This window comes from Vidua chalybeata, chromosome 11 (assembly GCF_026979565.1).
Source record: "Vidua chalybeata isolate OUT-0048 chromosome 11, bVidCha1 merged haplotype, whole genome shotgun sequence".
NCBI classification, from domain to species: domain Eukaryota; kingdom Metazoa; phylum Chordata; class Aves; order Passeriformes; family Viduidae; genus Vidua; species Vidua chalybeata.
Genome location: NC_071540.1, coordinates 2,770,282 through 2,787,231, shown reverse-complemented (window position 1 = coordinate 2,787,231; position 16,950 = coordinate 2,770,282). Strand labels below are relative to the sequence as shown.

The following is a 16,950-nucleotide window of genomic DNA, read 5'->3' as shown; positions in this document are numbered from 1 at the left end:
ATTAAACACACAGAGAGGCAGCAGGACTGAATCCTGCTGGTGGGTGGAGAAGAGCCTGGAGATTGTCAGCTGAGCAACAGTTCTCTCTCTCACCTGAAAGACAGACTTTCTGTTGTAATGCCAGCTAGAAAAGATGTTAGGCCTCTTAGACACAGCATCAACCCGTATGTGCAAGAGAATATATTGTAGGCCACTTTATCAAGGAAGTCAAAGATTAAGGACAGAACTGTCTCACTCCACCCATCTCATGGCAGCTGTGGGTCCTGGGTGAGTGGCCACAAGGCCACCTGTTTATAACTGTGAGACTTCAAAGGCTAATGACTGAAATCACGCTTCACTCTTACTTACTCTTACTGTTGTGGTTTAGGGATAGTATTGTCCAATTTAGTGCTCTTGCTAAAACTACAGCATCACTGCCACTCACTTGCCCCCTTACCCTCCAACTGGAAGCACAAAATGCAAAGATCATGGGTTGAGATAAGACAAATTTACTGGAAACAGCAATGAGATAAGAAAACATACAGTAACAGCAACAATATTAATAACAAAGGGTATAAGACAAAGAAACAACTTACATGGAAAAAAACCCCAACAATAAAGAAAACACCAGACTGTTCTGCCCAAAATGTTTCTCAACAGGAAGGAACACTCTTCTCTTCCAAAGCAAGAGGGTCCCTTCCTCCTGGCCCCAGCAACGACATGAAGGGGTGTAAACAACATCTGGGTCCATGGCTGTGTGTTCTATCTATCCTAGATGTCACCCAGGTCAGGAAAGCTGGTGTGCTGTCTGCTGGCTGCTGCACCAGGAGCTCACAACTGGGAGCAATCCATGCTCACTGTCCTTGGTAGTAATGGCACACAGTGACAGTGTCAATCAGCAATCAATATTATACAATTCAACATTACAAACTGTTCTCACCCAAAAATCAAATCCCCTCAAGGTGAATATCATGTTTCCCCATCCCTCCTCATCACCCACCAAGTGCACCCAGGTCCTTGAGCAAAAGCAGTCCCACACATGGCTTTGCCTTTGCCTGAGGCAGGACAAATCCACGCTGCCTTCCCTGACACCTTTCTCATAAGCATCGCAGGGACTTTATCCCCTGCTAAGGTACGTGGAGCTAAGGACTGAGCAGGGCCAGCTCCACTGGCAGAGCCTCTAGTGAAAACTAACCGGGCAGCCTCTGCTACATGTGGGCCCCAGTGTGCAAAGGTCCCACACCCACTGTCTTCAGTGTGGTTTGGAACAGTCCATTGCAGCATTCCCCTTTGCCAGAGGCAGGTCTGTGACAGGGAATATGAAACACCCACCCAGTCCTGGGCTCTCTGGCCACATTTCAGAAATGAGTCCCACTGCCTGACTCAGCTCTTTCTGGGGTGCCATGTCACCACAGGACTTGTTTTTCAAGGACTCTGCCTCAGGCAGTGGTGTGAGGCGCAGGATTCATCTCCAGCCATCCAGTGGTGTTTCCACCATTGTCAGCACGCAGAGCTTGCCTTGGTGGCTCTGGCAGGAGCATGATGCCATCAATTTGCCAGGCCTCCCCTTATTTATATTCCCACCAGTGTCCCTCACACCACAGAGGCTTTACCCCTTTGGCCCTGCTTGGCTGCAGTGCACCTTTCAGTCATGGATAACCTGGGAGATGGAGTCTGTGGTTAAAGCCACCCCTCGATCACAAACCCATCTGGATGTTGCATCTTTTCCCTGATGACCTGAGGTGTCATGGGCCCACCAAGCCAGAAATAACTCAGCCTTACCAGTCCAGATCCACCTGAGACCCTTTCACCTGGCAGCCCAATCCACCTGTCTGCTGTTGTGATGTCCTCCAGCAGCCCTACAGGAAGGGCTTTGGCAGCCACGTTCTCTACCCGGCGCTGATGTTTTGCCACAGTTCAGCAGCCCTCATGGGCTTCCCCTCTCTGCTGCCAACTGCTCTTTTCCCACCAGTCCAGCCACCCCCACGGGCCATTTCCCACCACCCACGAGCCAGTCTAGAGGTAGTGTTGGCCACTTCTCTCTTTCAGTGATATCCAAGGCCATCTGGAGCTCTGCAGCCTGACTGGATCCACCTCGTCCCTCAAGAGCTTTTGTGGCTCATGGTGTAGGACTGCATGCAGCAGCTTTCCATTCTCAGTTATCTCTGTGGCACAGCAGTGAAGAGAGCGCATTGCTGTTCCTTTTCTGGCAGCTGAGTACATGGTGGGGCCTCCTCAGCACGTCACCTTCTCCTCCTCTTATGATGCTAACCTGAAATTTTCACCCTCAGGCCAGTTCCTGGTAACTTTCAAGATCCCTGGGCAATTGGGGTTTCCTGTTCAAGGCTGCTGTGTGATCAGAGCCATCACTTACTCCACACGGCATCAGGGCCAGGATGTGTGGAAGGGACTTCTCCTCTGAACATCAAGCCCAGCACTGGCACTCGGGCTGCCAGAGGAGCTGTGCTTCAGTGCCAATTGATAAAAGTAACATCAGCCCTTCTGTCTGAGGACTTGCCCACTGGAAACTGGAGCTGCTCTTATCCTTGACTAATCTCCTGTGGTGTTTGTTCCCCCTTTCAACTCACATACCTGTGCTCCCAGGGCAGGGGTGGGGTTTCCATCCCACTTCCTCATGTCCTCTCCGTGATCATGCAGGTAAAACCACAGATTACCTCATGGTGTGTCCCCTCTCTCTCAAGCAAGTCTTGAGACTTGTTCCCAATATGACTGGTCTGTACTGGCAGGGCATGGGACACTTTAAATTTTTGGTGGTCCTCTTTAAATTGTTGGATATCCTTGGACAGTCTTTCCACAGATGTAATGCAGAACCGTGCTGGGTAAGAAATACTTTCTTCATATAGCTTGCATTTGATAACCAAATTATCCACTGAGTGTTCTTATTTCATGACCTCACTGCCAGTGAGTTGGCACACAGCAATGGCAGGTTCCATAGGAACTTCTGCCACATGGCTGTGTACACTGGATGTCATCTGGATTTGTAGGGGACTGCTCTGAATACTTACAGAGTACCTCCAGCACAGCTAACTCTCTCAGGTACTGGATACCCTGCTCCATGGCGTTCCACTTCTCTCTTTGCATTATTACACCATCCTTGAGAGAATACCTTTCCCTCATGCTTGACAGGAATTGACTCCAGAGACTGAGTTTCTGCTCATTTTCTAATCCCCTGGTCAATTCCACATCCTGGGACAGGGACCCCAGCTACTTGGCTTCACTCCTTGATTTCATATTGTGGGCCACAATATTCCAGCACCAGAACAGCTGGGTTACATAGGGCTCTCCCAACTGGTAGCTGAAATCTTTTTGCACATCTCCCAGCTCACTTGGGGATAGGGATCTGATTATCCCTGGCTCTGCCTGTTCCTCCTGTTGTGAGAGCCCTGCTTCCTCTTCATCCCTCACTATGCAAATGGATTGTCTTGGATTTCTGTACAGGTGCAGCTGCTCCCAGCATGGGTTGTTCCTCTGGCTCAGCTGCAGTTGGAAATGCTCACAGCACCTGTTGCTCTGCTTTCCTCCTCCTGCCCCTGAGGGTGCTGTCTAGTGTCTGATAAATCACAGCCAGAGCCCAGCATATTGCATAACTTTGTGCCTTTCTGGAATTGCCACAGCTTTTCTGCTGTCACGTACTTTTTCACTTTAACAGGGTCCGGTAACTGTTCAGGGGTGAACTTTCAAACCTTTGGAGCAGACTAGTCCTTCAAAAGTCATCCCATTTTCTTTCTTTAGTGCTCCCACTAGAATCACAGCGCCACTTGCTTCCCCTCCCCCTCCAAGTGAAAGTACAAAAGGCAAAGATCATGGGTTGAGACAAGAATAATTTTCTGGAAACAGCAATGAAATAAGAAAATGAAGAGCAACATCAACAAAATTAAGAACAAAAGGTGTAAGTCAAAGAAAATATTTACATGGAAAACCCCTGACAAGAAAAAAAAAACACCAAATGGGACCATTCTGCTCACCACATTTCTTTGCAGGAAGGAACATCCTTCTTCTCCAAAGCAAGAGAGAGTCCCTTCCCCAGCCCCAGCCCTGAGATGAGCTGGGACAGAACAACACCTGGGTCCTGGCCATGCCCCCTCCTGAACACTGCAGAAAATCAACCCTGTCCTGGCCAGCACCAGGACATCTACCAGCAAGGCAGCTAAACAAACCAACCACATCCTGAAAGTTACTGCTTAAACTTAACAGCTTTTCACCACCAACAGTATGAGTATACAAATGGTGTTTAATTCACATAATTTGGGCACAAAACCCTACATAAAATCCCCTGACCATGGCCTCCCAGCAAAGTTTTGATCTCACTAGACAGCAAACAACTTACTCGTAACAAAACATGTACTATCCTCATGTTAGGAGGATTAGGCAGTGCAATCTAATTCTACATTTTTCTGCAATTTGCAAATTGACAATACTTAGATGATGAGATATGTGGTCTTGAGGAAGAAAACAAATTGGCATTTGCTACAGCTGTAATCTGTAACATATTAGTGCTCCCATTTAATCAATGCAGAACAAAGAAATACTACACTTTAAGGCATGTCCAAATTGATTTCATACTGAGTTGTCCTTTCACATGCAAGACAAATTCATTAGTTAAAATAACCCTAGAAATCTACACCTCCCATATAAAAGCACTGTATAATGAGACCTCTTTTTGTCAATTTAATGACTATACTGTGTGTGTCTACAGTGATAAAAATCTAAAACATATTGATACACAATGTTAGAATTTTCTTCTCTTCTTCAACATGGAGATTCTTTGTCCAAATGAACTGATTTGGCTATCCAATATGAAAGGAGGAATTCACTGCAAAACTTTAAACATTAGGTACATTGCTTAAACTGTCCATCATTTACCTCAATTGACTCTGAGGGTGAAAAAAACCCTGCCAACACAGTGAGCAAAGATTTAGTCAACAGTGCTTTAAAGTATATGGCACATTAGTGTTCAACCCTACAGGTTAAAAATACATTTTCTGTACGGTGAGTCACATCCTCTCAAAGCATTTTTACAAGGCCTAATAACTGACATGATTAGATTAAAGAAAATCCTGCACATTTGAAGAATGGATCCATGAATTAGGGAAAAAACCTGCAAATACAGAACAGGCCTCTATTAGCAAATAGAAATATGAATTTCTAGAAAAGAAAGCACTAGAACTACTGTGGAAATCTGCCTTCTATGCTTCAGCCTGCTGGGGCAAGTGAGTGATCCCCTTCTGCAGGATTCTGAAGAGCTGCAAACAGAGCTGACCTGAGGAGAGTTACCAGGAGCAGCCAGGACATGGTCCAGGTCTCCTGTCTCAATCCCTGTCCCAGGCTGGTCCCTCAGTGACCCTCTGCTGAGCAGGGAACTTTCTGTGTACCACTGGCCTCTGTTCCCACAGCCTGCAGCAACAGACCAGCTTTTCTGAAGGGCAACATCCCTTGCTATATGAGAGAGCCAAACTAACGGAAACCATGAAATAATTCACCACTATAGATTCTATAATCAGGATAGAATCAAGCTTAGCTATTGCTAGCATGACAAAAATAACTTCAGGGTGATCCTCAGGGCACAGGAATAATCCACGACCACAGCTGTCATTTTGTCTCAAATGACTATTTATGACAGTAGAAAAATTAACCAAATAGCTTAGGTAATAATGCTCCAGAAGAAGTTCAAAAGGTTAAAAAAGTAAGGCAGGGAAGCAACATCACTAGGGCAAGAAAAAGACAGTTTCTGACAGAAGCAGATGAACAGCCTGCAAAGAGAGCAAGATTGACCTTTTTCAGGAAATCAAGACATTATTTTCATTATTATCCATCATGAAACACCCCCTACACCCCCACCCCCACTGGGCCAGGTCAGCCTAGGAGAGAAAAAGACATATGGGAGCAAGAACACAAAATGGTCCTAGCAAGAAATTAGATCTTGGTCAGGAAGCCAGAAAACAAAACAAACCGGAGATCAGGCATAAAATAGAGCATCATGGCCAGGGGAGAGACTGGCTGAGCTGAGGACTGAGAGCACCAGCAAGGCACAGCCAGGAGGGAGCACAGGCAGGCAGGAGGGAGCACAGCTTGAAGGAACACATTGATCTGGGTGTAATCCTCTTGGAAGAAATCAATACATCTGAAATATATCTTTCTATAAAGGAGACATTTGCTACAGGAGAGGTGGAGAAACAGGAAAGCAGGAAAGTTGAATTTGGTTTGGGTCTGTATTGAAACCAAATATGAAATGAATTGGTTTATACAGACAGTTACAAAATTCTGAGGCAAGCAGTTTAAAAGGAAGCTCACCCCCTCCTCCAGACCACCAGTTATCCCCTGCACGTGGACCAAGCATGAGCTCACCAGAGCCACCACAGCCCGGGAGAAGACACAAACAGAACCAGGGAGATCAAAGAAAGACTGGAGTGACAAGTGGTTTGAAGGCATGGTCTCTGTCAGAAGAGGGGAGTTGATCCAATAACAAAATCAGTGCATGCTCTTCCATACTGTGAGCTTGGGAGGGGAAGGTACCAACCAGACCTGTCCAAGGCAGCAAATGAATGACCTAGTGCCTAGGGGTGCAGAGGGATGAACATGTGCCAAGTCTCAAAGAGAAATATCTGCTGATAGCTGGAAATCCCTGCTAGGAATGGAGAAGCACTCCTCCTGGAGCACACAGACAGCATGTTCAGCACTAACTGAGAAGCCAATGCTTAAATACCATTCAGTGTTGTAGGGGACACACTATTAAAATCTCAAATGAAGTGCTAAATGGAGTGGCTTCCTAACTTAATGTTGACTAGTGAATAGGCTACTAATTAAACTATTTAAACTGAGTTTAGTGAAATTCAGGGTAAAAAAGGGGGTTTTGGTAGTTCAAACAAACTTTTGTACATCATTGCAATAAAGAATTGCTGGTGAAGCTAATAACTGTTTGTATTTCATGTGGAAGTGTATCAGGTAAAACTGGAGATATTGCTCCACACAGATTTTGGAGTCTGCCTGTATGTGGAGAGTGTAAGATGACCATCTACTTGGACAAAGCAACAGAACTCACACTGGCTGTAGCAGCAGAGAGGACACCAAACACTCGTTAGAAGTGACCTGCATGTATTGTGGCATACTTCATATTTAACTCAGTGGGCAGCAAAAGGTGTCTAAAAGCCTGGCACCTTGTTCCCAATATCCCTGACAGAACCATTAAACTCCCATTTAGGATACAGAGGGGAGAACTAAGTAATTATGAAATCAGATTCCAGATTTCAGATCACTTGACACAAAGAAACAATCCCAGCAGAAAAGCATGCTCAGATTATACAAATGAGTGCCCAGACTCGCAGCAAAGTCTGTGCCCTACCATCCTCACTGTACAATTAACATGCTGCTGACAGAGGAGGATGGGAAAAAATACAGTGAGGTGCCTAGGAGACACCTATGATCAACACAATGATCAACATCTCAGCACAAATGCTTATTTTAAAAGGCTTTTTAATGAGGGTGGTCTGTTTCTTTTTTGCCATACACTTGAGCTAAAACCAGAAAATGATCTTCTTTAAAAGATAGCGTAACAGAACAGACAGTTGTATTTCATTATAAATTGAGGCCAACATCCTCACAACCCAGAGCAAGCTGTGATGTATTTCTATTTACTGCCCTTTCAAAATACTGCATGCAGGAAGACATTTTCACCTCACTAGTAGCCAAACTTCGTAAAAAGACAGCACCAAGGGACACTAAAAGCTCACATCTAGACAGAGAAATGATTATCCCTTTTTTATGTGATTTGTGAATTTATTTTACACTGTAACATTTTTTCAGAAGACTGTGCATTACCAGAATCCATTAATAATGTACAAGGAACTTAGTAAGAAAAAGAGGCTACTCTTAAAGATTAATTTTTCTTCAATCTGAAAAACAAATATTCCATTCCCAAAAGTGGAAATGGATATATGAGGATGGGTCTATTTGGTTTTAAATAGCCACAGTATAAACACAGACAAAGAGAAAATCTGGATTAACTTAGATGCAAGAGAGATTTCAAAAAAAAAAAACCCCAATTGTATTTCAAGTCATTAGAAACATGTATCAAAACTTCTTTATTTGGCATCTGATCTGCCATTCAACATCCTTTCATCAAGAAAAAACGTAATTTAATTTGAAATTTAAAATGAATTCAACATAACCATGTAACAATTAATGTACAAAAAAGCTGTGTCACTTACTGGCTGATCCCCTCAAAGGAAGCTTCTTTGGAGACATTTCCACTATCAGTATTAACACCACGCTGGGAGAAAAAAAGATTAAAAAGGACTGTGATTCTGAGCCAAACACGTGTATTTAAAATTTAAATCATGGGGAGAACTTGATTGCAGTAAGTATTTGGGAAAACTTACACATAAGTTTACCTGAATCACTATAAATAAAATCCCCCAGCTGTTTGTTCAAACACAGTTCAATATAAGAAATAATTAGTTCCATAGGAGAGCAGCACAGAACTCAGGTCAGGATGTGCTGCTTAGGAACAAGACAAGCTTTGATTTCTAATGCCCTTATGTCTTGAGAGAGAGGTGTGAGACCTATAATATATACAGGGCAAGAGAATGAAAAATAGGCAAAGTTTCTTCTAAAGTAATTTAATATTAAAATAAATTGTTATGCCCTGCCTTGGCAATGTCACTATTTAAATTTGCTTGCTGCTCCCCTACAGCTTTCCATTCAAGCAAGAGTATTTTGGCTGCCACACAGCAGATGAACACGTCTGACATGTGCCTGGGGAACCCTGCAGAGCAGCAGTTCTGGAACGAGACCACAGGAGGAGAGGACCAGGTTTCCATTCAGCAGCAGACAGAGAAGTGCTCTTCCCTTCTCTGAATACTTCACAGCAGTGGGAGGAATGTGAAAGCACCACAGCACCCTCCTCTCAGCCACAAATTATATGAAAATTCCTGATTACAACAGGATGCTCCCAGAGTGATAACTACTCAACAACTCTATGTGAAGAAATGCACAGTAAGAAGCACAAGATAGTCAAACATTCCATTTCTCTCATTTCTCTTAAAGAACATGAAATTAAGCCATAGGGGCATCTTTTAAGAGTATATGTGTGTATACAAATATAAGTGAAAGAAAGACTGAAAACTATTTAGGTTCTCTGTTCCTAATGAATAAAGAATTCAGATCTGAGGCCATGTAACTTTCTAAGGAAGGATTTTTTTGTTATGATTTCTGTCTGGTCTCTATCATGGGGAAACAAGAAGTCCAGGAGCTGCAACTGCATCTGCTGTAAGGGAAAGCTCAGAGTCAGCAAATATTTTTTATAAATATTAGAGACAATAAAACACATAGTTGGAGTTTACAAAACACCTGTAAAGCAGGGGAGCTTTTGGGAGAGAGGTGATGGGAAGGAGAAACTTGCAGTCTTCACCTCCACTCATTCATGCTTCTTCCCAAGAAATAAGCAAGCACCATTCATAATACTTAGCATACATTTGATATTGCCTCACTCCTCCCAGAAGCTGTTCTTACTAAACCACTCTATGCAGAAAAAGTATTCACTGAATCCTTGTGGGATTCCCACAGAAAGGCCCAAACATGCTCATGATATGGCCAGAACAGCATGAAAGGAAAAAGGAGTTTGGAGTCAGTGAAGGTAGGCTGGAAGCCATCGTGGTCGATAAGCTTGTCATGTTTTACCAGAAAACCAATAGAGCTTTTGGCAGACAGAATGCAGATGGGATGAGGCCTGAGGCTACAAATCTTGATACCATAGGGGGGCCAGAAGACTAGATTGTTCTACTCAGGTGACCTCCAATTTGGTGTAAGATGGGGAGGAAAAAATAGAGAATGACAGTGCAAAGAAATGCTGCATAAACTGGTATCCTTATTGAAGAAATTTAGTACTTTCCAAATATGACTTACCAAAGTGAGAAGTACAGCAGGTTTCTTCGAAGCCAATACACTGGATATCTAAAAAGAGGGTTTAGATTACTGTTATTTGTCTTTTTTTTTTCTTCCATATAACCACATTGATACCAATTTCATCAATATTCACTGTACATAAAGTAAATGAGCTGCAAAGACAAAAATGTTCCTCTGCTACCTTTCAGATATTGTAGCATTACCTGAGACATGCAACAAAAGACAGCAGAATGCAAAATATTGACAGTAATCAAGTTCATTGTGTCCTTTAAAGACATAAATACCAATTATAACTCATGTCTATTGTCATCATTAGGAAGACACAACATAGGAGCAAAAAAGTTGTAATGTCACACAGAAATAAGGAACATCAGGGTGCTCTATTCTGCACATATTTGCATTAATGTTATTATGTTACAATGTGCTAAATGCTTAGCCAAGAATATTTACTGTTATTCTCACTGGGTCACTTCTAATGACCAATCCTTTTATTAGGCTCCTTCAGCCTCCTTCAAACATTCACAAACTGAGAACAAAATCACTGGACTTGTAGAGTGCTGGGCTTTCAGAGCAGCTGCAGAAGGGTGGGTGCTGAATTACACATATCTTGAGGCACTGAACACATGACATAGCTTCATGGAGCAATATTCTATCAACTTTAAACCACCTTAATAGTACACTACTAACATTAACAAAAGAAAGTATATGGCAGTGAAGCTCAAAAAATCAATTCCACCCTTTATTTATTTTCATTTTTTAATCCCATGAAATATCAGGATAACACAATTATACACATTGGTCATTCATTGATGTAAAGCTATTCTATAAAAAAAGGCCCCTGGTGTCCTGATGGTGGAAAACCAATTCCTTGGCAAAAAGGCAAAAGCTGAAGGAACCATTAAGAGCTGAACAGTTATGCTGCAAGCTTCAACAGCTTCCCACTTCAATACATGCAGTCCAGGTCAAAAGCAGCCTTGATTTTTAAATTTATTTACTGGTTCACATAAAGAGCTCTTTTTCCCATCAATGAAATTTTTAAGCAGTAAAAAAGCAGAAAATAGAAATGCAATAAAGACATTTGTTGACAGAAAGTGACCCAAAATGATTAAGGTGAATTTGATTTTTAAAAATAAAAATGTATTTGCCACTTGCAATTTTCACCATCAGACAGATGAGCACTGGAGCACCTGAACACTACAAGACTCCAACTCACACAATCAACCTCTCCACAGCTCCCTCCCTTCCCAGCTTCTGACATACAGATCAAACCTTACTTTATTGCTGGACTCATTATGAAAATTAAATGAAACCTCCTCACAGCTGATGAGAGCAAAACTTTTAGTCTAGAGAGTCAGAGTTAGTGCTCTATGGGAACAGAAGAATCAGAGGAGTCTTCTTCAAGCTGCTCTCCATGAAAGTCACACACAGGGCTTGGCAGGAATAGTGTCCTCACCTGCTGGGCCTTCCTGCCACAGAAACAATTGCTGGCCAGGTGCACAAGTGTACAAACAACTGCTCAGAAATTAAATCAGAAACCTAACTAAGCAAGGCACACTTGCACCCAGAAATGTGAATATATTTGCTTATTCAAGTAATAGGATGATTCTGTAGAAAATAAGAGTGAGGGAGGCAGCCTTTCCCAACAGCTTTTTGGAGGCATAAAATGAATGTAGGCTCCTAAGTCTGAGCTAGGACTTGGAACCTCCTTGACAGCAATCTCCACAAATCTCCAAGGCATTAAAAAAAATGTATTTAGCAACATGTTTTAGTTGGGTAAAGCCACACACTGACAGGTCTCATCATGCACAGAACACATTTATGAGATTGCCTTTGGACTAAGAACTATGTTCAGATCAAAAGAGCAGCCTTAAATTTACAAGTGCTTTGTAAGATAAAATGACATTTTCCAGTAACAGGGAAGGGAGAGAAGATCCCACCAAGTCAGGAGACATACAGTAAGAAGGGGACTAAAATTAAGCAAAGTCATTGCCACTCATTGATTTTGTATTCACAGAAAAAAATATTCAGAGACACAGCCAACTCACCTCAGTCACATAGTGGGCTTCATCCACAGCATATTTGTTCTTGAAAAATTCAGGGGGATGAATCCTTTGGAAAACAACAAAAAGAAATATTTGGGTTTAGCTTTGCTCTTACATTAATAAGGCCACAGACAAAGAAATAATATTCTTTACTATCACAACAATAGAATCAGATATGAGGAATGTTTTACTAATCTTATCTTTATTTCTCAAAATAGGAGATTACACAGAAAGTTGCCACAGCTACAAAAATCAGTGTGCTTTAATCCAGTCCATGCTGATAGCACAGTCTCCTTAGAACAAAAGTGTTTTTTTCCCATTCTATACAAGACAGTTTTGTTAGGGACTTTTGCCATGCCACTTATACAAAACTTTCCAACTCATCAAACTTTGGAAGGATGTGGAAATAACAAAAGACCAGCCTGCCCTGTGTTACATTCAAAGAGTGAATAAAACATTCATTTTTTTTACCCTGGTAACCATCTAGCAGACTGAGGGTTATTAAGACATGGGCTCTGCTGTCTCTATTCCTCAGGACACCAGAGATCCACAATAGAGTGGGCAACTTTACAGCTCCATGTTCAAAACTAAATCTCTTCTACTCTTTTCTCCTGATATCCAGCCAGAGACATTTTTCTAAAGGCAAGAAGAATGTGAAGGATCTGCTTGTAGTCAGTCGCTCCAGGGCTCTCCTGCTGTCTTTTGTACCAGTGGCTGTACTGTTGATCATTCCTTCGCTGTATGGTAGCAGACAGTTATTCAGGAGACTTCAGTCTCTGATTAAAATCTCCATGTGCCCTACACTGAAATCCTGAAAATGTGATCTCAAAATAATAAAATCACCCAGTTTATATCCTTCCACGAAAAAAACATTTCTTTACTTTCAGAGTAAAGAAAATGGGAGGAAAAGCCCCATGCCTGGTGCTGGAGCTTGGAGGATCCTGTGCATTTTGCTTCCTGAGCAACAGTGGGAGAGCAAGAGGTGTGGGCAGGACCAAAGCTTCAGCTACATAAACATTACACAACAAAAGCACAAAACCATCTGGGGAAAGAATAAATGAGGCTGGAGGCCAAAGGACATTTCTAACCCTTGCAGAGAGGACCATCAGAAGTGGGGGGCAAACAGCACCTCAAGGAGCTGCTCCACACCACAGGCACGTGCCAGAGCTGCTGGCAGTACCAGGAGGCTGCAGCACTGCCTAATGTCCATTTTTTTATCTTGTGTGCTTCTTTATCACTTACATTTCTTCATGCTTCAAACAGTACTGGGCTGTGACACGAACAACATGAAACCGTTTATGGTGTTCTCAAGCAGAAAATCACTGATTTTAAAAAATTTATTATCTGTGAAAGTACTACTCAAAAGTAACACAAAACTATCTCATTTTATGTTCCCTTTTGCAATACTCCTTGTGTTGACTCTTCCTATCAGTGACAGGTATTTCTAAGCAATTACCATTTATCTTTTCTCCTTGGCTTATCTCACATAAAATTTTAAAAAAACCCACTATATCCTCTAATCTTTATATACCCTCTATATTATAGTAGCCTTACCTCCAACTTTTGCATACTCAGTTTCTCCTACAAGCATCTCCTTATTCTTCCTGCATTCCTCACACACTTAAGTATTTTAATAATCCAGAAACATGATGAACAGATTTAGCACCTTCCAGTTGTGTTCTCTTTTATAGTTTTAACCAATTCATCTGGTATCAGAAGAATCCCAGCTGTAAAACTAATGTATGGCCAATGGTAATTTATGGTAATGTATGCTCTTTAGAGCAATACATCCAAAGCACCTTTTTATAATTAGCTGCATTGTTTAAATCAAAGAACTATTTATTGCAAAGTAAATATTTCATAGAAGTATACCCCCAAGTGTGCTGGATTTTATTCACTTCATTTAATGCAGTTAAAGTAAGAATAGGTCTCATTTTCCATCACTCCAATAAGAAAATTTATTTCCTTTCACAAGCTCTTTCTCAACTTTTTTGTTCTTGTTGTTGCTAGTTGCCTCCTATAATTGTGTAGCCTACAGCACACAGCTACTAATCTAATTCTTTGGTTATGGTTAATATTAATCCGTTCCAGCTTTAATCCCTCCAACATCTCTTTTCATGTACACTATGACTCTTTTGAGGAACAAAAGTGGCTCATCATTCTTTCAAGGCTGATGAATTTTTCTCTTAGAGAAAGAGAATAGCAGCTTCCCACAATCCTCCATCCTCTCCCTCAGTTGTTAAACTAGGTCATCTTTGAGACACTTTTGCCTTCATCACACCTAATGACAAGCTGCCACGATTCCCAGATGTGTACCTCCCTGCTCATCTTCCTCTTGCTATCTCAAAAGTTAGCAAGACTCTTAGCACGAACTTGAGAGCCAGACTCCTCAGCTCCTCTCTGAAGCGCTCACAGCTCTGCCTCACTTCTTTTATACAGTCATTTAGCACCTCCAACTAGATGGAAAAATAAATTCATATACACTTCCCACAAACTACCATCCCACAGGAGCTCCAGTGATGAAACTGCCTCTCCCACTGGGAAGATTTCGAAGACCAACTCTGTTGCAGAACCATAGAGGTGCAAGGAAAAAGTGAACATGAAGTCCATATTAGAGCCAAAAAACGCTATGCTGTCACATATAGAAAAGCAGTATAGAAAGCAACCAAAGGTCAGGGAGAAGGAGAAGCAAGAGAAGCAAAGCAAGCCAAGGGAGGCAATTCTGGGCCTCTGCCCCGCTCAGGTGAGATCCCGTCTGCAGAGCTGCCCCAGCCCTGGGGCCCTGGGGAACACCTGGAGCTGCTGGAGAGAGTCCAAAGGAGGCACCAGGATGATCAGAGGAATGGAGCAGCTCTGCTGGGAGGAAAGGCTGGGAGAGCTGAGATTGTTCAGCCTGGAAAAGAAAAGCTTCAGGGTGACCTAACTGTGACCTTTCCAGTACCTGAAGAAGCTGACGGGAAAGGTGGAGCGAGACTGTTTACAAGGGATTGACAGGACAAGGGGAAATGGGTTCAAACTGACAGAGGGAGGGTTATGGGATACTGGGAAGAAATTCCTCCCTGTGAGGGTGGGCAGGCCCTGGCACAGGGTGCCCAGAGAAGCTGTGGCTGCCCCTGGATCCCTGGCAGTGCCCAAGGCCAGGCTGGATGGGGCTCTGAGCAACCTGGGATAGTGGAAGCTGTCCCTGCCCATGGTGGGAGGTTGGAACTTGATGATCTCTAAGGTCCTATCCAACTCAGGCCATTCAGTGATTCTGTCATCCTCAATGGTACATTTCCATATTCTCTGTACTCTCTTCCATTTTTCCCCCAGTTTAGCAGGGCTCAATGAAAGATAATTATGCACAACATGGTAGTTACTGTAAAAAGTACTAGTGCAGAGTTCCTGAGCAGATATAGGGCTCAGTACCCATTTTTATCCAATTTGAATGCAAAACAGGCTAAAGCTAGCACTGATCACAATTGCCACAGGGTATCTTTCACGAAATGCTCACTTGGCATAATGAAAATCAGAAGTTTCATTCAGTAATCATCATTTCAAGTACATCTGATACTTCCCAGGGATGAGGAGTACTTCTCTCTACAAATGACTCTCAAGAAGCTAGAGTAAGTTAACTGGTTACAACTTTTAGGTTTGGCTTTGTCATTTGTAATGCTGCTATGGGATGCCAGTTTTAGAATTCTGATTAATCACTGCAGAGACTATGTGCAAAAAACCCCACAGCAAGCCATAAATTAATGAAAAGGATTACCCAAGTGGAAGATATGATCCCAGATATTATTGAATCATGCCTATTTACTTATAAAAAATAAACCCTAACCCTTTTGTAAACAGATGTGAACAGAAGCAATGACCTAATTTTTACAGGTCTAAGGAAGGGGCTTGGGGTGTGCAAAATTGTTTAGATTCCCTGACAACACAACTTGGCAAAAACCCAAAGAGAATAAAAGATCAGCACTAAAAAGGCTCAATATCCTTCCCCTATAGTTTTATAACTCCAGCCAAGCAAATACCAGTGTTAATTAGAATTGTCAATAGTTAACTTCCAGAATAACAGGAATTATCTTTTTCTCTTACAGTGGAAATAAGCAACTCCAAACTCCTGGCCAAGCATCTAGGCAAAAATCTGGCATCTCAGAGTTCATGGCCATCAGAAAGAAAACATAAGAGTCCTGCACTGATATTAATTTACATGAGTATGATCCTAGTTTTTCTCATTTTCAGCCACAAAGAATGCCTTAAAGAAGAGACTTCTCTAGTTCACCACTTACAATTAATCCCAATTTCCGGTGAAAAATCTTGAGTTATTTTGAGTTAAACATTAAGCTGTTTACTTTCTGCTGATGCTTCCCATGAAACTCCTCTCTCTGCCATGTTTTTCTGCCCCATCTAGATCACCTACTTGGTTTCTTACCCTCAAGAGGATTGGGAAATGCTGAAGATGGCCTAAGATGTGAAGGTATATTTCAAGAAGATTTGAATTCTTATACACTGCCTTATTTTAACAGCTCTGATTTTATTTAAGCACCAAATATTGGAGATTCATCCCTCAATGATAACAAGTGACAACTTTATTTTAAACAAAATGCTACTCAGGTAGCAATGGAAAAAAAGAGGTGGGGGAGCAGCAGCAAAACTTTCACTGTAAAAATCCAGTGCGAAACATTAAGTCAGAGAGTAAATTAATACCTTACAGTAACTGTACTTCACTTCTCTAACACACATTTATCAAACACAAAAACCACCAGCAAAAGCGTAAGGGAGCATAGTATTAAAAACTAGTAATCAAAGATCCCAGTGAGTTATTCATCTTAGTGAAAAAATCCAAGTTTATTCTAAACTTTTCCATTTGGTTTTACTAAATTCACATGGTACATGATGGCATGTTTAAAAACCAAGATGCTTCATCAAATCACAACCAAATCACACCAGTTCAGATTTTGCCAGACCACATTATTAGGATTGACTCCACTTTGATGTGATCCTTAAACTGGAATATAACACTGAC

General features: G+C 42.0%; 1 protein-coding gene across 3 annotated transcripts in view; it reads right to left on the bottom strand.

Moving 5' to 3' along the window:
• Positions 1-16,950, bottom strand: part of PEPD (peptidase D) — a 143,148-nt gene that overhangs the window by 108,558 nt on the left and 17,640 nt on the right. For all 3 annotated transcript variants that reach the window (XM_053952645.1, XM_053952647.1, XM_053952648.1), the window contains 3 exons: positions 11,946-12,009; positions 9,901-9,948; positions 8,205-8,266 (listed from right to left, as the gene is read on the bottom strand). In XM_053952645.1, the coding sequence (XP_053808620.1) occupies positions 8,205-8,266; positions 9,901-9,948; positions 11,946-12,009 (174 nt within the window). The remainder of the gene's footprint in view (positions 1-8,204; positions 8,267-9,900; positions 9,949-11,945; positions 12,010-16,950) is intronic.